The sequence below is a fragment of the Dama dama genome, chromosome 14 (genome assembly GCF_033118175.1).
Source record: "Dama dama isolate Ldn47 chromosome 14, ASM3311817v1, whole genome shotgun sequence".
Lineage (NCBI taxonomy): Eukaryota > Metazoa > Chordata > Mammalia > Artiodactyla > Cervidae > Dama > Dama dama.
In genome coordinates, this window is record NC_083694.1 from 46,649,692 (window position 1) to 46,671,158 (window position 21,467).

At 53.9% G+C, this 21,467-nt stretch overlaps 1 protein-coding gene across 2 annotated transcripts in view; it reads right to left on the reverse strand.

Annotated features, from left to right (window-relative positions):
* PRDM16 (PR/SET domain 16) overlaps positions 1-21,467 on the reverse strand; it is a 338,180-nt gene that overhangs the window by 42,477 nt on the left and 274,236 nt on the right. The window contains exons 1-3 of one of the 2 annotated variants that reach the window (XM_061160552.1): positions 13,012-13,156; positions 12,629-12,763; positions 774-876 (exon numbers count right to left, since the gene is read on the reverse strand). In XM_061160552.1, coding sequence (XP_061016535.1) covers positions 774-876; positions 12,629-12,649 — 124 coding nt within the window. In that variant the 5' untranslated portion in view covers positions 12,650-12,763; positions 13,012-13,156. Of the gene's footprint in view, positions 1-773; positions 877-12,628; positions 12,764-13,011; positions 13,157-21,467 lie in introns of those variants that run through there. The other variant, XM_061160551.1, reaches the window with a different exon arrangement.

The following is a 21,467-nucleotide window of genomic DNA, read 5'->3' on the forward strand; positions in this document are numbered from 1 at the left end:
CACCCCACTCCAGTGGAAAATCCCACTCCTGGAAAATCCCATGGACAGAGGAGCCTGGTAGGCTGCAGTCCATGAGGTCGCTAAGAGTCGGATCCGACTGAGCGACTTCACTTTCATGCGCTGGAGAAGGAAATGGCAACCCACTCCAGTGTTCTTGCCTGGAGAATCCCAGGGACGGGGGAGCCTGGTGGACTGCCATCTATGGGGTCGCACAGAGTTGGACACGACTGAAGTGACTTAGCAATAGCAGCAGCAGAAGCCCTAAATATTCCCTCTCACCAAATAAACTTCCCTTAACTGTTCTCTGAGAATTTTTGCTTTTAACTACAGGTGGTCATTGCTTTCAAACACATGGATGGCATCACTGCACTTTCTTAACTGAGACTGTGACTCTCCTTTGGCACAGAGCTCTAGGGGGCGAATGTTTCCAAGCTGTGAAATGGGTCTGTTTGTTTAAGTCTTGCAGAGAGTATATTGCTGCTGTTAATGATAATTATACAGTTTAAAAAGAGCCCCTAGGACTCTCCCACTACAGAGATGTCAGGCAGCATGTTGTGTTGTCTCAAGTCCTGTCTGAACTCAGACTGTGGCCCCTGTAACCCAAGGAAGGAGAAAGCAAAGTGCTCAGGTTGAGAAGTTGTTGGAAGGAATTGGTTCTGCCCATCTGGGGCCTGGGGGATGGACCATGGGCAGCAGCTGGGGGACCCCTGGCTCCTGTCACGCTGTCCAAGTGATGGAGCACCAGGCCTCTGCTCCTGTGGGTGGGGGCTTACCATCCAGGCTGGGAGGCACAGCCCCCAGAGAGTAGGCGCCTTCTTTCACATGGACCAGCAGCTCTTCTCCTGGCTCAATGTCCTTAATGACTTTATAATAAATCTAGGATGGAGAAACCAGAGAGAAAGGGTCAGCATTGTCGGCCTGGCTGCTTTAAAAGCCACATCGTGCACACCCGGCCCGCACGCCATTGACACTGCTCATTGGGGAGCCTGCCCCGCTGGGCCCTTGACCTGCCTTCTAATTGCTGCTAAGAGGTTCCCCTTTGGAACTTGGCAGGATACTCTCAGGAGGACTAGAGTCTATTTTTAGCTAGTTTGATCCAGATTTTGGATAAAGGGGATGCAAAAGGAAATGCGTGAGGATTAGCCCCAAAGTTCCTGAGCAGGGTGCTTCCTAGCAGGAAATATCAGGTAGAGAGCGCGGCTCATTTCCTCAGAAGTGGAGCCTGGTTCCTTTTGTCAATATGTATGTAGGACACTCTCTGCTGTCTGGGGCCAGGATGGGGTCTTCACCCCTGAGCGTGGGTTTGGATGTTTATGAAAGTGGCCACGGAGACAGATGGCGGTCCCGTGTGCCAGGTCGGTAGGTGCGAGTCTCAGATGAGTGTGCACGTCTCCCACAGGGGGAGGTGGAGGGGAGCCCGTGCCAGCCACAAACTCGGTACCAGCAGCTGTGGGTGTCTGGGATCAGGGATCGCTCTGAAAACAGAGAGGGGTCAGGTGGGGCTTGGGGTAGAGTCTGTAGCCTGGAGCAAGCTCTGAGGGACGAACGTCCAGTGTCAATACTCTGAGCAGCCCTGTAGCTTGCCAAGGTGTCCCCTGAAAAAGCATCATCTGCAAGGAGGGTGGTGGCCATGATCTGGAAAACTCCAGCTACTCAAGAGGGAAGCATGATCAGGGTCGTCTGGGATGAGGCCCAGGGACCAGGCTCCAACAGCCTGGGAGGCTCTGGGAGAGACCGAGGCCTTCCTTGCCTTTGCCAGCCCCTGCCTAGGGCTCCTGCCCTCCCTGGAGCCCAGGGAACCAGCTCCTCTGGGTGGTGCGCCCACTCTCACGAGGACAGGGCTGACGCCAGGAACCCTGCATCTTAAATCGGGAAATGTCAGATAGCAGGCTGCATTTCTGTTAGGCCGTGCACTGCCTCCCATGCCTGCATGTGATGTCTGGGTTCCTCTTCAGATCACAGTAACCAAGGCACTTCCAGGAGCACTAAGGCTTGGTCACAGGGCTGGCTAGGAGGCCAGGGAAGGACCTGAGACCAGTCCATCTGCTTGGAGAGAAACGGGGGGCAGAGGCTTCTCCAGGCCATTCCTACCCAAGGTTCTTCAGCACCACCTTCTGGTGGAGGAACTGGCGGTTGGGTGTTAGGCCAGGCTTCTCCACAGTAGCTGGACATGGTTCAGACGCCCCGGGGACTGACCTGGGCACTGCCTGCTCACCTCCCCCCATACCCCGGGGAAACATCTGGAAGGCTGAGTTTCCCCCCTCTGGGGGGGCCCTTTCCCCTCTCCCCAGTCCAAGTCCAGCTGTGGATGCCCTCACAGATCACCAGTTTCAACTAATTCCAGAATGACACCAATGTGCTCTCAAAGGGACAACAGAGCCACATGGCGTCCCCAAATTCCCCGCTGAACATGTGGATGGTGGAACTGTACACAGTAGAAGTACACACACGTACAGATGTCTTATCAATATGTACTTGTTAGCAATTTCATCTGGCAACTATCCCCTGGCATGTCGCTAAAATAAGGATGAGATTTTTTAAATGGAGACCAGACTTCCCAGGAGGCGCAGTGGTAAAGAATCTGTCTGCCAGTGCAGGAGACGCAGGAGATGTGGCTTCAATCCCTGGGTCGGGAAGATCCTGTGGAGTAGGAGTGGCACCCCAATCCAGCATTCTTGCTTGGGAAACCCCACGGACAGTGGAGCCTGGTGGACTTCAGTCCATGGGGCCACAGAGAGTCGGACACAACTGAGCAATAGCACAGCGCAGAAACTGTACCATATTACCTTCTATAGTTAAATCAATTGATATTAAACTCCCAGTTTTGTTTTATTTTATCTAAAAAATTACACAGTGCTCATAGACTTAGAGGATGAACTTACAGTTTTCAGGGGTGTAGGATGGGGGATAGGGATAGTAAGGGAACTTGGGATGGACATGCACACACTGCTAAATTTAAAATGGATAACCAGCAAGTTCCTAGTGTATAGCACATGGAACTCTGCTCAACTGTTATGTGGCAGCCTGGCTGGGAGGGGAGTTTGGGGGAGAATGGATACATATATATGTATGGCTGAATCCCTTCACTGTTCAGCTGAAACTATCGCAACATTGTTAACTGGCTACACCCCAATACAAAATATAAAGTTTAAAAGAAATTACAGTGGCTGAAATAATTGTTGTTTTTTATTAAGTCAGACTCCAGCCACTGTATTTTAGAACCAGACCCAAAGTGCATCTCACGCTCCAGCAAAGCCGGGATGAGCCCCTGACCCATCCCACAGCAGGGAGTCACAGCTTATTAATACACAGGCATAATCGCACTGTCATCCCAGCGTTGAACCAGCGCATCCAGCAAGTGCAGCCTTAATGCGCCCGCCGGCCGTCGGCCGCTGTGTCCCTGCGCGCAGGCTGGCGCCGGCCGACAGCCAGTGGCTTCCCGTGGGTCCCCGTTAGAGGGCAATGTGGACCCGCCCGCAGCATCCTCCCCGGCTAGGCCTGCGCCCCGCGAGGGCCCGGAACGTGAGAGGCCGGCGGCGCGCTCTGACCTGCGTCCGGAGATGCTGGACTTCTGCTCCCGCCGCCGGGCTTCGGGGGCTGACGCGGCTCACCGCCCCGCCTACGCCTCCGGCTCTGCGTCCCCCTCCGACCCCTTCTGAGGGCCACCCACTCTTCCAGGATCCCTAATCCCCCCTCTCGGAGGGCCACCAGGTCTCCCGGGACCCCACCCGCCTTCTGGGATCGCCGGACTCCCTCCCCTTCCTCCCCCGAACCCCTCCAAGGGCCTGGGACCTGCAGACATCCCCCTCCCAGCTCCGAACTGGGAGTCTACTCCGGTCTCATCCCCAACGCCCTTGGCCTCCTGCCCGCCTTCCAGGACTGCCAGATCTTCTGAGACGCTCCCTCCCTCCCCCCTCCCACCCAACCGCGCAGCCCCACCCCGTCCCAGCTCCTAGAGCTGCGGACTCAGTCCTCGGACTCCCTTGGAGGGAACCGACCCTTCCCAGCCGGTGGGTCTAGCGCGCCGGCAAGGGAAGCAGTTCCTTGTGCGGCGGGCGCCCCCTACCCAGTCCCGCTCCTCGGGACAGACGGTGGGCCCCGGCGCCTGGAGGGGGCGCGAGCACCGGACACGCAGCGGGCCAGCAGTCGGCCCGGGCCGCCGGGACTTTGAGCGGCTAGACTGAGTTAATAGCTATTAGAGCTGATCGCAGAGCCTGCGGCCAGACTGGGGACAGCGGGTGTCCCCGACCTGCCTCCACTTGGAGGAAGGGGCGCAGCTGCAAACGGGAAAGCGCACAAACTTTTCCAAACTCAGCCGGTCCACCTTCGCTAAGGGCATGGGGCTGCGGCGGATCCGCCCTGGTCCACACAAAGGCGGCAGGTACTTTTACGACCTGTTCAGCACAAAGGCCTTATCTTCCTGGTCTGCGGGGTCCGGCGACTTCCTGGGACAAAGGCCGGGCTTTTGTGGGACTGAGTCTCCTGACTGCTGGGGCACAAGTTGTGCAGTTACTGTACCACCCGCCCCTTCCCTCTCCCGGTGATAAATTATTATTGTGTGTGAGTGCTTAGTTGTGTCCGACTCCTTTTCCACCCCATGGACTGTAGCCTGCCAGGCTCCTCTGTCCATGCGATTTTCCAGGCAAGAATACCGGAGTAGGTTGCCATTTCCTCCTCTAGGGGATCTTCCTGACCCAGGGATCAAACTCACATCTCCCACATTCCCTGCATTGGCAGGCAGATTCTTTACCACTGAGCCACCTGGAAACCAAATTATTACTGCAGTCACTTAAGTTGGTTTATCCCTAGCCTTTCATTGTGTGCCTCTTCGTGGGACATATTCAGATCCCAGGGCTAACTGGGCATCAAGGATGGGCTGAGTCTTAAGGATTTCCACAAGAGGGGAACAGAAGCCTATGCCCCTGGAAAGAAAGAACCCTGGTCTCTGATACTCTTTCCTTCCCAGGCTCAGAGCAGACCTGCCTTTGTTTACAGGTTGGCATCTGTGTATCCAAGCCTGTCTCTGAACAGTGGCGTCCCCAGCAACATGTAACTGTCTCGGGGTCCTTGGATTGTGTGGCAAGGCGGAATTTTCTGTCTGGTTTCAGAGCCTGAGAGCGGAGGAAACCACAGCAACAGCTGACTTTACTAGCGCCAATAAATGTCTGCTCTAAACGGCTTTAAAAAATAACAATGCCAAACAGAACTGATCCCGAGTTAAGACCTTGTTCAGCATCTCAGTTCTCTTTGCAACGCGAGACCTGATTGAACATGGGCGGCCGACACCAACAAGGGGGACTTGGGATTCTAACTGTGTTTAGCCTGACCCTTTTACAATCTCTGGACACAAAGAGACGGCTTCTTGTAGGTGAACGGAGCTCGGACAAATACATGGCCACGTTCTCAACAAAAGACAGAGAAACTGCCGGAGAAAAACTGGATGCAGTATGGGCCACGTTCATAAGAAAATGAACATCATTTTCTTTTCTTCCAACAACATTCTTTAAGACAAAGAAATATTTCAAATCGATAATGGCTGACAGTTTGGGTGTATTTTCTCCTTAGCGTTCCTTAAGTTTGTTTTTGTTTTTAATACCAAGTCAGTTTCACAAGAACAGATATTATTTTCAAACATAAAGACTTTAAGTTCCACAATTTTCATTCCACCTTAATCTTAGAATTTTAAAATTTAAGTAGGTGAAAAACTCCATCTGACCTACACTGGATAGAAAGGATTAGATTGCAGACCACCAGCCCGTATGTTGAATACAGGCCACAGCTCTCCCCTTCCAGGAGCAAATGAAAATCATGAAAGTGATAAGCGAACTGGCCTTTGTTTCCACCCCCACCCCACTCCTCACCCCTGATCAATTTGAGAAACTTTAAAGGGGTATTTGAGTAATATAGGTGCTTATCTTAAAAAAAAAAATTAAGCTCTCTCCATTCTGGATTTCGGAATTCACTTGTGCTTGAATTTGTGAAGGCTTTCGCGTGGCACACAAGGGGCTTTTCATGAGAGAAGCACACAGCAAGGGGAATTTGAATTGCTCTGAGATCTTGCTGAATAGCAAATTCGCTCAGTTGCCAGTCTGCCTTTGGAGAGAGGATGCTGGACCGAGGGTTATCTCTGGGCATTTTTCGGGGCTCCACAATGTGGTGAGGCCAGCACTCTTATTGCCTCAAGACCTTGGTAGGTGTCAGCGTGTTTCCTCACTGCTTGATGTCCCCAAACGCCGACCTTCTCTCTCGGAGAAAGTTGTGGACATCAGAGACCTGAGGCTGGCACAGGGGTTAGCTTTGGATTTTAAGAAACAGCCCAGGTGATGCTCCAGAATGGAGCTGGGAAGCAAGTGTTTGGAGCTGCTGAGAGTGTGGGCAGGTCTTTATTTCACTTTGCCTGCCTGGCTGTTTCAGGGCAGAAGGAAGGGGCCGGCGCTGGCTGCTCAGGGTTTGTTACCACCCGCAGGCTCTAGGAAGGAGCAGACGATCCCTTCCTCTGGCTGAGAGAGGGGAGGCGGCTTGTCACCCTTGGATTTGTCATGTCCCTCTCTTCCCAAGTGTGGCTGGAGCAGCCTGTGCCTTAATCTTTACTTTCTGCCTTTATATATATATATATATTCTGTCACCTTCCCAGCAGCTCAACATTAAAAATCATCTTGTATACCCTCCTCTTTCTTAGTTGTACGGTTTGTACCTGGATGTTACATATATATTTATTATCTCTAAATTATCACATTTGCATATAATATAAAAATATATAATATACAGTTAGCTAGATTTTTTAAAAATATAAATATAAATTACAGGTCACAATTAAATTGTCTTCATCATACTTAAGTGGCTCCTTCTAATAAAGTAATTACTTCCACTTAATTAAGAGGGAAAAAATATAGGTTCTGGTAAATGATAACCGGTACTGTGAATCAATACCTTGTCCTTTGCCTCAGAGATGGTCAGTGTGCCCTGGGGAGTAAAAATGCAATGGTTTTCTAATGCAAAACACATTTGCTCTATTTTTTAAATAAGTCTTTTGCAAACTGGGTAAGAAGTGCTAAAATGAATTCCTCATCCTTCTCATTTTGGAAGGGAAAATTGTATCTAATTGTTTGGAAGCTACCATTGAAACAGCCGATCCCTTTTTAATTTAAATGCCGTGGAGGGAGGGATGGGCCTTCCACGATCAGGGCAGAGAAGGGCAGTGGACACGGCATAGCCATCGTTTAGAATCCCAGCCCTGGCAGACCGCTAACCCTGACATGGGGGTGGGCAGTGGGGAGGGTCTCGTCCAAGTCGGGGCAGTAGAAACGAAAGCAAAAGAACATGCTTTGAGCTTTGCCCGGAAACCCTGGGTTCTTGTCCTCTAACTGCTGGCTCTGAAGGATGGGCTGCTGGGTGGTGATCTGTTGGATCATCTGCTAATAAAATGCCATTGTTTTAACATGCTCTGTGAAGGAGATTAGCCTTTGTCTGCTTCCGCTTTAGGGAGACGCGGCCCCTCACTTGTCCCGGAATGTGCTGGTGGTGGTGGCTTTTCCTGATGCCTGGCTGGCCAGCCCCGGTGGTTGGCGTGCAGTGCGGACCTCGCAGCCCTTCTGAGGTGTACTGGGGGTCCAGCCCCTGAGTCGTGCTCCCCAATGTGTGTGAGTGACCAGCCACCAACATCCTTGCCCTGTCGAGGTGATGTGGGAGAAGGAGCCGGGCTGCGTGCAGGCCTCTTCTGGCCTTTGCTTGCTCTGGAGGGCACTTTATTTCAAAGCACTTGTTTACTTTCTTATCACTAAAACAAATCCAGGACTTCCCTGGTGGTCCAGGGGTTGGGAATGCATCTGCCAATGCAGGGGACACAGGTTTGATCCCTGGTCCAGGAAGATTCCACATGCTGAGGAGTAACTAAGCCCATGTACCACAACTACTGAGCTCATTCTCTGGAGCCGCAACTATGAACCCACGTGCTGCAAATACCGAAGCCCACGTGCCTATAAGCCATGCTCCACAACAAGAGAAGCCACCACAACGAGAAGCCTGCACACTACAACTAGTGAGAAGACGCCACTCGCCGCAACTAGAGAAAAACCTGTGCACAGCAACGAAGACCCAGCACAGCCAAAACAAATAAATAAATAAAATAAATATGTAAAACAAATCCAAGAACAGATCCTGTCCGTGTCTCCTGAGACATCTGAAACCAACTTATTTGCTTATCATGGTGGGAAAAAGAGCCACCCAAGGGATATCTGAAGGTCTCGAGTTTTCCTAAAAGAAAAGTGGGAGTTGGAGGATGCTGGGAGCAGGGGAGGGCCACGAAATCCCTGGGGAGGGTGGGCGAGGGTCTTGCCTTCCAGAGTGAATCAAGGCACCAGTGCTTGCCTTCTGCTCCTGCTAAGCTGGGAAGGTGAACCAGGCACCCCAGGTTCTATGCTGTGGTCTGACTGCCCCCCAAAATCACAGAGAGAAACTTGTTCCCTGACAGTTGTCTGCTGTAGATGTTTTGTTTCCTGGAAGCCAGGCCACCCCAAAGCTCATGTGGCCTCAGGACTGCCTGTAGGCAGCAAACCACAAGTCACCTTTAGGTGATAGGCTGGGTGCAGGGAGAAATTCAAGGCCCCTGTGGCCTTTGCTGCCCAGGGCTCCCCCCACCTAGAGCCCCATGGAAGCTGGTGCCGAGGGTGGTGCCCGGGGAACAGAGTGGAAGGGATGGGCTGGTCACCTCTCCTTGAGGTCCCATGGGGCAGAGACCACTGAGAGCCTCAGGGCTCCAAGAGGGGTGCAGAAGAGGACTCGGTGAAGGGCTCTGAGCCCTGCCCCTGCGGCTCCACAGCTGGGTGAGGGGCACATGGTCAGTAGCCTGAGTGTCTGGGAAGAACGAGGCCTGGCCGGACAGAAGGGGTCTGTCCAGTGGGGGGTGCACTGCCCGGCGTCTGGGCTCCCTCAGCACTCTCAAAGCAGCTGGAGGGCCCACCACCCGCTCAGAACCACCCAGGGCATGCAGGCTGCATCTGTCCCCACAGCCCGTCTGGACATCAGCCAAGGCCTTGCTGGACTGAGGGTGTTGAGACCCCTGACCTCAGCCCACTGCCCCTGTGTGGGTGTCTCCGGAGGACTGGAGACCATCCAGGAGGCCCATGCAGAGCTGCCTCAAGTTCTCTGGCCGCTGCAGCTTTGGGAACATTCTCCTTAAGTGACCCTTTCCTGCCTGGTCCCCCTGGACCTCTGGACATTGGGGTTCAGGTCATGGCTCACGAACTTCAAGTGAGAGCTTTTCTGATTGAAGCGATTTCTCTACCGAATACCACCTGGAAAACCTGAAGCTCTTTTCATGGATCTTAGATCTCCAGTCTGGGTGCCTTCCCTTCCATGTCTGTGCTGTGTTGGGAGGTGATGTTCTGTGCAGGTGTGTGTGGTAGGGTCGGGGGTCGGGGGTGGGGAGTGAGAGAGAGGGAAATTGTTCCCTTCGGTGTGTCTCTGTGTATGTGTGCGTGTGTGTATGTTTGTGTGTGCATGTGTGTATATGTAGGGGGTTTCCTAAGTGCCAGGAAATCCTGGTGGAAACTCTTGGGATTAGGGCACTCCGAAAAACCCCATTAATACCATGTAGTGTTTCCTTCTCAAAGAGAAGCCTGTCTTCAAAATTCTTTGTTTTATTATTAATATTTCAGGGACAGTTTTACTCCAGCTCCATGCAGGGTTACGCCGGTCCCTTTGCAGTGAGCTGAGCTTCCACCAGTCGGGACTGGGGGACAGAAGCCCTTCTGCTGGCCACGTGGCCATCCCAGGGGAGAGGAAGCCGAGTTTCAAGAGACTGTCTACAAAACAGTTTGAAATCTAGTATGTGTGTGTGTGTGCATGTGCGTGTGCGTGTGTGTGAGTCACAAAGTTGGGTCCGACTCTTTGCGACCCTGTGGACTATAGCCCGCCAGGCTCCTCTGTCCATGGGATTTTCCAGGCAAGAATACTGGAGTGGGTTGCTGTTCCCTTCTCCAGGGGATCTTCCCAAACCAGGGATCAAACCTGGGTCTCCTGCATTGCAGGCAGATTCTTTACCATCTGAGTCATCAGGGAAGCCCTTTCCTATCATTATGAGAGTTTAAAATTATTTGTACTATTTCTCAGGAAAATTATGTCCCACACATCACCCATTTTCCTTTGAGATCTGAGATGAGGCCGCCTCCTTGTGCCTATTGGCCACTGCCTTCCTGGGTGTCTGGAGGCCACAGCCATGCAGTTAGGTTTGGGGATGGGGACACTGGTTGCCCAGTAATAGCGGGAACCACCCACCATGGTCCGAGGAGGCCCGGCAGAGGGCTCCTCTCTCCCTCGGAGGATAGAGGGTTTAAAAGGCCCCAGGCAGGGAAATTTTTGCTGCTTCAGGCCATTTCACTGCTGTGTTTGCTTAAATGTGCACCCACATCCTCTCTGAGTCTGTGAGCTGAAGTGGGGATAATGAATCTCCCACATTTAGGCTGTTCGAAACATCCAGCAGGCAAGGATGAAATTTTGATGTCACATTGGGTTAAAGTATTAGAACCAGGTGTGTTTCTGACTGTAGGATGGAGCTTTGGAATGGGAAGCACTGAGGGACAAAAGTGGGATGAAGTGAAAGGGAATCCCTTAGTTAAGGGTTTTCCTGTCTGCTGGTCCTGACAAGGGAAGGAGTTTGCTGCAAGGCAGTGAATTCCATTTGGACCCTACACGAAGCTGAAATAAAAGCTAATCTAAAATATTAATAATAAAACAAAGATGTCGGAAGACAGACTTCTCTTTGAGAACAGACAATACGTCTGCTTGCTTTTTCAGAAGCTTGCCACATAAAGATACTTACTTCACGGCTTAAGTTTGGTTTAGACACTCTAACAAACTTTTCTTTTTAAAATAAAAAATCTGGATCCTTCACTATTTTATTCTGCATCTCACAGAAGTGCAGTCCTGGACCTGGCCTCCTGGTGTTTTTTTTTCCCACTGCCCCTCGACTCCCAGACACACGACCAAGGAACCATGCTCTCTGCAAGGAAAGGCCAAAAGAAGGACCATCTTTCCATGCACCTTAAACCTAATTCTCCTTCACTTACATTTTATGCTCATCTAGAATGGAGAAGGAAATGGCAACCCACTCCAGTGTTCTTGCCTGGAGAATCCCAGGGACGGCAGAGCCTGGTGGGCTGCCGTGTATGGGGTCGCACAGAGTCGGACACGACTGAAGCGACTTAGCAGCAGCAGCAGCAGCAGCAGGAGAAAAAGTGTCTTTTTTTTTTAAGTACTGTGCTAATTTTTATGATGGTTCTTTTGCTTTCTTTCAGCAATATATTTTGTAATTAAAAAATACTTATTTTCAGAATGTCGGGTTCCCACTGGAAGCTGTAGCCATCTCAGTGGTAGAGGTGGATCTGAGCTTCACCAGATCATGTCCACTGGAGAGAGGGAGAGCTGCTCAGTCCAGGCTGAGACCACACAGCTGGGAAAGGGGCTGAGGAGATGAGGGCGAGCTGCCCAGCAATCCATGTGGGTCCCGGGGCCTCCTGAGTGTGAGGTCTCTGCATTTCTTGGTGCAAATTTTTTTCTTCTAGAGTCAGGAGCTTCAAATGGCTTTTAAGAGTTTGCACAGATGACCTGAAGCTGCATCCTCTGTTATGTGGTCTCCACAGACATTTCTTAAAGCAATGGAACCCTTTTTTTGCAAATGAAATCTCATGGGTAACCCCAAAACAGAGGCAAAAGCAAACCCTGAGATGGACAGGGATGGGCCCCCAGGCATCCGCAGGAAGACTTACGCTGGGGACTTGGTGAAAGCATGGTCCGAAGGGCCTGGCTCCGAGCAGGGCTTCTGGGGGCCACTTGCACACTTGTGATGAAAACATGAACTAAGTGCTTCCAGCCCCGGGGACACATTGTCTTCATGGTGGAAACTCCATGTGGCATCTTCTGTCCTGACTGGTTCCTGAGACTGGATGCCTGCAGCCCAGGACCAGCATGGACATGAAGTGGTAAGGATCTAGCATGCCAAGAGGGTCTTCAACCTCCTGGGGACGGCAGCAGAAGCCGAAGAGTTCCTTAGCTTTGGTGGGACAGGCACAGAAGCCCAGACCATGCAGCTCAGGAAAAACATCAATTGGCTTCCAGCAAGGCCAGGATTTGTGCAAAATGTGGCTGGTCACTTCTGCAGGGTGGCTATACTGTTGCAGTGATTTCGGGGACCTCTGGGCAGCTGGGGTCTTGCCTCAGCCTTCCAGACGGCAAGTACGGAACCCTTCCAGGCAGCTGGGATGAACAGCCATTCAGACACGACTCTCAAGCAGAGGTGTCCGGTTCTCCACTTCTCTCACATGGGTGACGTTTGTCGGAATGTGGACCCTGTGGTTTCGGTACCTGCCTGCTCCTGGCCACGTTTCTTCCTATAAACTGTCATCTTTTGGCTCTCAGACCCCATTAGCCCCCAGTGAGGCCATGGCACAAAGGCATTTGTGGGGTGTCACCAAGTTCCCGGAAACTCAGCGCTGGCCAAGTGTCAAGTAGCCCCCCCGCTGCAGAATGGGCTTGGCAGAGGTGCGGCTAACCCTTCACCCTGGCTCCCCCATTCCTGTCCGCCTCGGTACCAAGGCCCCAAGGACAAGGCTCTGTGCGAGTCCGGACCTACCTGCTCATTGATCTGACACATGGTGAGGTTCTGGTCGTCACAGGAGCATGCCACTCGGATGTACTTGAGCCAGCTGCCGGCCCCGGCTTGCTGAGCATCCACACAGAGCTTCCCGCTGTCCAGGTCCTCAGAGATCTGCCAGGCAAGAGAGAGAACCAAGAAAGCTCAGAGGCACCCTGTGTGCTAGAGCCGACGCACTCTGTGTTTGCCCAGCAAGGGAAGCCACCACTGGGGCTCATAGGAGGAAGGCTGTTCAGCCGCTGGACGTCAGCTGACCCTCTGGGCATTGGCGAGGCACTTGGCCCACCCGGCCTGCCCATGCCCAAAAGCCTCCGGGAGGGAGCCTGGCGCAGAGGTAGGAGGATGGCCCTGTCTTTTCTCACCGAGTAGATCACTGCCCTGGCAGAGCCATAAAAGTGCGACCGGGGCTGCAAAAACTCCCCAGCGAGCCGCCCCACATGTGAGAAAGCAGAGGCCGCTGTGTCCGAGCGCAGAGCCCTCTGCTGAGAGCACGGGGTGTGGGCTGGAGATGAGCGATCTCGAAGGTGAAGGTGTGGTTGGGGTGTGGCTGTAGGCGCATCTCTGTGCGTGTGCCTGTGCGCACGCGTGTGTGCCCGTGTGCGCATGTGTGCAAGCGTGTGTGTTCACAGCAGCCTGCAAGAAGGAGAACCGTTGGGTTTTCTTAAAAGTGGAAGTTTCCATCTGACACTGGGGGCTTGCAGACGCCCAGCCTGCAGAGGCCCCGCGGGTTTGACCCGAGTTAGGTACTTTGTTGTTGCTGTGTTCTCTGAACATGCTTCTGACAGGCAGAGGCAGGGTGCTTCTCCAGCATGTGCACCTCCTAGCAGGCCATCTCCCAGAAGACCTGACTGCTGGCCCTGCTGAGGGGGTCCTCTCTGAAGCTACTGGGCCCTGAGGTGGGAACGGTAGGCAGAGTTCCTCCCACCTGCTCTATCAGTGCCTGCTCAGAAATCCAGAGCTGTGGAGCCTAGTGGCACTGTGGGCGAACTTCCTGGGCAGCTGGGCTGGGAGGCTAGGAGGGGGAGAGGGTGGGGTTGAGGTCACCACTACACTGAGGACCGGAAGTAGGTGTTCTGATGGGCAAGGATGTCTAGCTGGGCAAGGGGTATCCAGGTGGGCAGGATAGTTCAGGTGGGTAGGATTGTCCAGGTGGGCAGGGATGTCCAGATGGGCAGAATAATTCATTTGGGCAGGATTGTCTAGGTGGGCAGGATTGTTCAGGTGGGCAGGGGTGTCCAGGATTGTCTAGGTGGACAGGTGGGCAGAGGTGTCCAGGTGGGCAAGGGTGTCCACGTGGGCAGGACTGTTCAGGTGGGCAGGTGTTTCCAGGTGAGCAGGTATGTTCAGGTTGACAAGGGTGTCCAAGCGGGCAGGATTATTCAGGTGGGAACGTGTGTCCAGGTAGGCAGGGGTGTCTAGGTGGGCAGAGGGGTCCAGGTGGGCAAGGATGTCCAGGTGGGCAGATGTGTCCAGGTGGGTGGACAGGTGCATTCAGGTGGGCAGGTGTGATAGGAGCAGGTGTCAGAAGGACCCAGCGAAGTCAGCGCAGGGGACAAACTGAGGAGGCTGAATACAGGTACCACGGCCTCTATTCCCTGGGGTCTCCCCAGTGCCATCTGATGAACAGGTAAAAACCCAGGAAGGGAGGGAGGCTGCCCCTGAGGTCTGAGAAGCCCACTTCTGGCCAGAGAATCAGGACACTTTATAAACAGCTCAGATGCCTTCCAAACGTCCATGGACACTTTCTAAACGGCCAAGGGTCCTGCCCAGCCTGAGAGTCAGCAAGGTTTCAGGAGTTGGCCGCTTTGCTGTGAGGCCCAGAACCCGCCTGCAGTCCTTCTGTGTGGCCACACCCCACCCGCAGGAGCCCATGGCAGCCTCCCAGTCACGACGAGTCTCCGAGCAGCTGCTGAACTGACCTGGATGGGGCTGTGAGCCCAGAGGCCTCCACCCTGTTGATTCTCCATTTTGGAGACTTTAAGCGAATGGGCCTCATTCTGAAAGAAAGGCGAGAGCCCAGAGAGCCTGGGACAGTGTGGCTGCAGGGGTGAAGGGCCACGACCTGCTCTTGGCCGCACCAGGAGGCCACTGTGGGCTGGGGGCAGGGAGCCCAGGCCACGGGGAGAGGCCCCGCCCCCAGCACTAACGCCTCTCGCCGGCCCCTCCTCTTACCTCCCACCCCAACTGCAGGAAACCCACAAGAGACCCACCAAGCAAAGCTGTGGTTAGTGGCACCTCCACACGGCGAGGCGCCCGCCACCTCCCTGCATCACAGGGAGGAAGAGGGGCCGGCTGGCCAAGGTCCAGGGACCCCCACCCCACTCCTCCCCACTCCATCCCTGTGCCCCTCATCCAGCGTCTTCACAGGTGGGTGTGGCTGGGTGGGGGCTGGCCGGCTCTCTCTGTCTCTGTCTGTTTCTCTCAGTCTCCCTCCACATCCCTCACCACCCCGCCCACGGTCCAGTCTGGGATATGCAGACAGAGATGATAAATGAACTGTGAGCCCTTGCAACCATCACGTGCGCACCCCTGTGTCTCCTGTCACCCCCGAGATGGTGCTTGACCCTTCATTTCTCAAAGGACTTGTCGGGGGTGGGACAGAGAAGCCCAGAAGGCCGGATCAAGGACAACCCATTGACTCTTGGTTCTAGTAGATTCTGCACCGCCATAGGATGGCTGGACGATCCCAGGCTCATCCCCCAGCCCCATACCCGTGTCCTGCCTGAGCGTGAGAGCAAGTCCACACCTCTGCCTGCATACCTGTGGGCATGCACACAGCCCTGCGGCTGCCCAGACAATCCCCTGCATCCCCAGGAGGGCATGGCAGGACCCTCCCTCCTACTCAGCCCCTCTCAGTCCTCCCGGAGCAGGCATCTCTCCTCCACGTGACGGCCCACATTCACCAAACATTTACAGGCCTCTCAAGTGTGTCTGAACGTGGACACAGCCGGTGGCTTACCTACGTGGACACTGTTCCAGGGCCTCCAGCCTGTCTCCATCCTTCCTGGGTGCAGGGCCCAGAGCTCAGAGGCAACAAATCCTCCAGGCCCCCTGCGGCTCCTGGTATGTCTTCCCTGTGTGGTCAGCAGCCCCTCCTGGGAAACTTCCCTGGTTCCCAAGCTCAACCACTTGGACGACCACAGGGTGGCTGTCACTTCCTGAAGACCTCTGAAGGTCCAGGGGCTCCCTTCTCCCTCGTGAGCACCCCAGGTGGTTTTCTGGGGGTAACAGAGGTGGTCTTGGTTAACTCCTTCCTCCCAAAGAGAATAAACCCTTCCTCCCTGAGAAGTAGCAGGGGAGGCTGACCTTTCCTCCAGGGAGGCACAAGAAACCCTGGTCTTGGGTCCCCAGAGTGGAAATGCAGGGGCAGGTTGGGTGGTGCGGGCCTTACCCCTCATGCCAGGACCATGTCTTGGTCTCATCTCTGTGGGGCACACCTGGGTACTCCTGGGCACACCTGGATGATGGACCAGGAGGGACAGAAGCCTCATCTGGAAGGTGCTGCTTTTCTGCTTCAGACCAGAGAGATGTTCTAGGAGTGGCCCCAGCTCTGGCCTCAGGCCAGGTGGGCAGGAGGCTGTAGGCCTGGCTTCTTGTTTGGGGCCTGGGTGGGCTGTGCCATTTCTGACTCCAGATGGGGAGAAATGGGCGGTGATGTCCATCTCCCCTTGGCCTCCTTTCCTTCTGTCTCTGCCCTTCTCTCCTCACAGCCATAAATGTGGCCTCCAAGATGCTCATATCACCAGCTGAGTGGGCTGAGGCCTCTCTCTGAGCCAGCACTGCCCCCTGCTCACCACTGTGGACCTCCTGGGTGGAGGCTGGTGGAGGTCCCCTGGAGCAGGGCAGCCCCCAGCCAAGGACCGCACATTCATTGCATGCTGACTGGAGTCAGAGAGGGGGTCTCCCTGTCTGCTCTGGGACCCAGCAAGCAGGCCCGAGTGGCCATAGGTCCCCTCTCCTGCCTCTTTAGGAATGAGACCTTCCAGGGCCCATAAAGACAGGTCAAGATCCAGCTCAGCAGGGCCTGAGGCCTGGTTTGTTCTGTGTCAGGGCCTTGTCTCAGGAGGCCAATACTGGTAGAAGTGGACAGAGAAGGAGTGGGTGACATTAGAGACCACAGGCCAGGCTGCAAGCTCAGTTTATGAACGAGGGAGGGCCCAGCCAACCCCTACCCCCAAATCTCCTAAGGAGACATTGGCGGGCAGTGGCCTAGAGGCTGCTACGGCCTCGGGCTGCGTCTCTCTGCAGATCTGAAGTCCGGACCCCCTACCTGATGGCACTCAAAGCCTGACTCTGGGCTGCTTGGGGCTGAGTCTTGGGGGTCCTAGGGCCTCCAAAGAAAGCTGCCCTCCTGCACGCTTTCCCCCACTGGCCTCCCCACCTCTCATCCCCCCACCAGCTTCCCCAGCTCGTAAATCACCCCTACCAGAAAGGCCGAGTATGAAGCAAAGGCATGGAAAAATTCTTAACCTTGACAATTTTTTTTGCACATCATTTGAGGTTTACTGCACTTCGAATCTGTGGGCTCGCTGCTGGGCCTGCTCCCTCACGTTTAATGGGCCCGTCCGGGGTGTGCATACCGGCAGGGATGCGGACACGTCTGTCGTCAGCTGCTTAATGGGTTCTGAGCAGCCAGGAAGGAGCAGGCCTGGGAGTCTGGCCCCTCGGCTCCATGTCCTGCTACTGCAAGTTGGCGCAGAAGAGGCCTGAGCCCAGTGCTGGCACCAGTGGTAGGTCTTATCCTTCTCACCCAGACACCTTCTTGAGCTGATTCAGAGCCACACGTCCAGCCACCAAGCTGTGGGGCTGTCCTGCCCACAGGCACCCGCATATGCACGTGTGCATGTGTGTGCACACACACACACACGCATGCACGCACACACATGCCAGGATTTATGGCATCCACGAGTAGCTGGAACAGAAAGTCCATTCTTGTGATGGAAGGAGGTGGGGGAAAGGCTTTCTGAAAACACCTCTGCCGGGTGCGGACGCGGAGCCTGGATGAGCTCGTAAATCGTCCGTCCTGACTCTCATTATGGGCTCGGTGGTGACATGACCAAGCACTGGCGGGACAGGGTCACCCGGCTGCCCAGAAGACAGGAGTCCTGGGGGCGGGTCACTGGCCCCACCTGCTCAGGCTGAGAGGAAGGTAGTGGTGGGGCGGGGGAGGAGGAAGAGGGAGGGGGAAGGGAAGGGGTGCTTCCAGGGGGAGCAGGTAACCCATGGACACTGTTCCTCCAAGACTGAGACCAGCCTGTCTCCTAAGCCCATGAAGGGCGTGGGGTAGAGAGAGCCAGTGTCCATGGGTTTGTGCTTGGAAGGAGCACATGGGGCTCCTAGGGCACAGCTGCTGACTGCGGTCTCCGTGGGACAGTTCTGGGGCAGTAGGGCATGCGTGGTGGGGGATAAGGGCCAGAGGGCCTTGGTCTCATGGTCCCAACAGCACAGCCCAGGATGGGGTTTCTGCAGAGGAAGCCGGTGCCTGGGAGGGGGACCATGATGATGCAGCAGCAGGTCGCAGGGGCTGAGGGGCCGGACTCCCAGGCCTGCTCCTTCCTGGCTGCTCAGAACCCATTAGGCAGCTGCCCCAGGCCCCCACCTAGGGAACTCCTCCTGTTAATGGTGGGCAGAGCCTCTCTGCTGAGAGCTAGACCCCAGAAACCACACTTTCTGTATTTGGGGTCCACAGATGCCTGCAAAGACCAGACCAGGAATCACTGACATACCCAAATGCTAGGTGATCCCCCCAGGATTCTCAGAGCCTCTCCCCTCAAAATCCTGACCTCCAAGTGCCACAGTACTTCCTCAGGTTCACAGACCATCTCCCACAAAACGCCCCAATACTCTGTGCTGCCACATTCCCTGGGTACATGGCCCTGGGGGCCTAGCCTGGAGCCCAGAACACTGAACTCACCACACTGGGCTCTCCTATCTCCTCCTTCCCTTCCATCTGATTCTTAGTTTATTTCTCCTTTTTTAAAAAATTTCCCTCCTCAGGCAGGGGCCTGCACAACTCTCCCAGCAGTGTCTGTGTGCATCTCAGAAAACTGGAGGATAAAACAGAGGCAAAGCGGAGATTCTGGTCTGACTCTGAGAATCGCCTGGCCTAGAGCAGGACTTACACTCCTGGTCTCACCAACAGAACCCAGCGGACAAGAAGAGGGGCTTCGGTGAATGCAGGGCTGAGCAGACTGTTCTGAGGGTCCCTGGCCTTGGTGTGCCCAGAGCACAGCCCGGCTTCAGCTGAGTCGGGTGTTCGGGGGCTTAGCGTCCTCCTTGCATGTCCCGTCCATCATGGCAGGCTGTATCAGTGGCCATAGCTCATGGTCCTGACCCATCAGAAATAAATAGGCACATTGAGGATTGAAACCAGTGCCCTTAAGTCTGCAGGGAAATCAATGAATGAGAGACTCACTCAGACACAGAAGCGCCTCAGGGTGACTGGCAACCGGAGGGGTCCGCTGAAACCTCAGACCAGCAGCTGAAATGTCCCTACAGGCAGGCCATGGGGTGGGCAAGGAACCTCGCGAAAGGAAGAGTGCCCCATCACTGTGGGGATTCAAGGAGGTCTCAGTGGTCATCCCTCCAGGGTGCTCCAGAAGGAGGCAGACTCTCTGATCATAGTTACCTTTCCAGGCTAGACATTATAAACTCTGAATGTGACAACATGGGGGTTATCTGGGCTCCTGCTTTGGTTTCCTCATTGAAACTAGAAAGCCTCTTTCTGGTCTTCTGTGGAGACCCGTGGCTCCTTGTAAGCACTTACACTGTAAGAACACTTGGCTTGTCCTTCATCCCAAAAAGAGCTCCATGCCCATAGCTGTGCCCCGCTCAAGGGCACAGGTGCTGTGGGGAAGTAGCTTTGGCCACGGATGGCAGTGGGCATCTGCTGCCTCCTTGGCTCTCGGCACCTGCTCATCTGTTCTTTAGAAATGTGCTGGGTCAGGGTGGGGGCATGCCCACTATAGGATGACGAAGGTGCTGGTCAGAAGCTGGGCTCCTTCCTAGGTCTGCCAGGTGAGTAAGAAGCCCAGACTCCGGGGCAGTCAGGAGTCTTCCGTGGGCTGCCTGGGGCTCCCGAGTGAAAAACCAGCCCTGGTAGTGGGTAGGAGAGGGGCCCTCAGCAAACAGGCTCCGTCTTGGATGTCTCCCTTCAAATATCCCTCTGATCACAATGTTCACTGCCGCACTATTTACAACAGCCAGGACACGAAAGCAACCTCAGCATCCACTGAAAGAGGAATGGATAAAGATGTGGTACATACACACGATGGAATATTACCCAGCCACAAAAGGGACAAAATAATGCCATTTGCAGTGATGGGTGTTGGAGAAGACCCTTGAGAGTCCTTGGACTGCTAGGAGATCCAACCTGTCCATCCTAAAGGAGACCAGTCCTGGGTGTTCATTGGAAGGACTGATGCTGAAGCTGAAACTCCCAATACTTTGGCCTCCTGATAAGAAGAGTTGACTCATTGGAAAAGACCCTGATGCTGGGTGGGATTGGGGGCGGGAGGAGAAGGGGACAACAGAGGATGAGATGGCTGGATGGCATCACCGACTCGATGGACATGAGTTTGAGTAAACTCCGGGAGTTGGTGATTGACAGGGAGGCCTGGCGTGCTGCGATTCATGGGGTCGCAAAGGGTCAGACACGACTGAGCGCCTGAACTGAGATGGACCTAGAGAGAGTCGTACTGAGTAGAATAAGTCAGACAGAGAAAGACAAGTATCACATGATATTGCTTATATGTGGAATCTAAAAAAACAGTACAAAAGAACCTATTTATAAAACAGAAACAGTCACAGACTTAGAAAACAAACTTATGGTTACCAGGGGGGAAGACAGGGGAGGGATAAATTAGGAGTTTGAGATTAACAAATACAAACTACTATATATAAAATAGATGACTCATAAGGACCTACTGTATAGCAAAGGGAAATATACTCAATATCTTCTAATAACCTATATAAAGGAGCTAGAAAGAGTGGATCTATGTACACACATAACTGATTCACCTTGCTGTCCTGCAGAAACTAACACAACATTGTCAATCAACTATACTCCAATAAAAATTAATTAAAAAAGGGTCCCTCTGCCCACCTGTATGGGGTCTCTCCCATCAATGTCTGGAGGTTTTGGGGTGTCCCCAGAGAGAAAGCCCTGGTCACTGCAGGGAGACCTAGGTTGACTGCGGCTCCCAGCAGGAGGGGACCCTCCTCATAGACCCAGGCCAGTTGTTGAGCCCCGGGCCTGCGGGGGAGGCTTCCTGGACCCTTCCCCTCATGGGGTGGCAGGGAGCTGCAGTCACTTGAGAGGACCCTTCCCCTCCTGGGGTGGCAGGGAGCTGCAGTCACTTGAGAGGGCACCTTTGCCCAGAGGCTCTATCTTCAGTGTAATGCTGGCAGCAGATGGTGGCATGAGAATTCTGTGGCCTTTCTAGGGCACTTCTTTCTTTCTTAAAGGTTTTTTTTTTTTTTTTTTTGATGTGGACTATTTTTAAAGTCTTTGTTGAACTTGTTATAATATTGCTTCTGTTTTACATTTTTTTTTTTTTTTTTTGTCCACAAGGAATGTGGGATCTTTCTTCCCTGGTGGCTCAGTGGTAAAGAATCTTCTTCCAATGTAGAAGATAAGGGTTCCATCCCTTGGTTGGGAGGATCCCTTGAAGAAGTCAATGGCAACCCACTCCATTTCATGCCTGGGAAATCCCATGGACAGAGAAGCCTGGTGGGCTACAGTCCCTGGAGTTGCATAGAGTTGGACACGACCTAGCAACTAAATAACAACGTGTGGGATCTTATCACCCCAACCAGG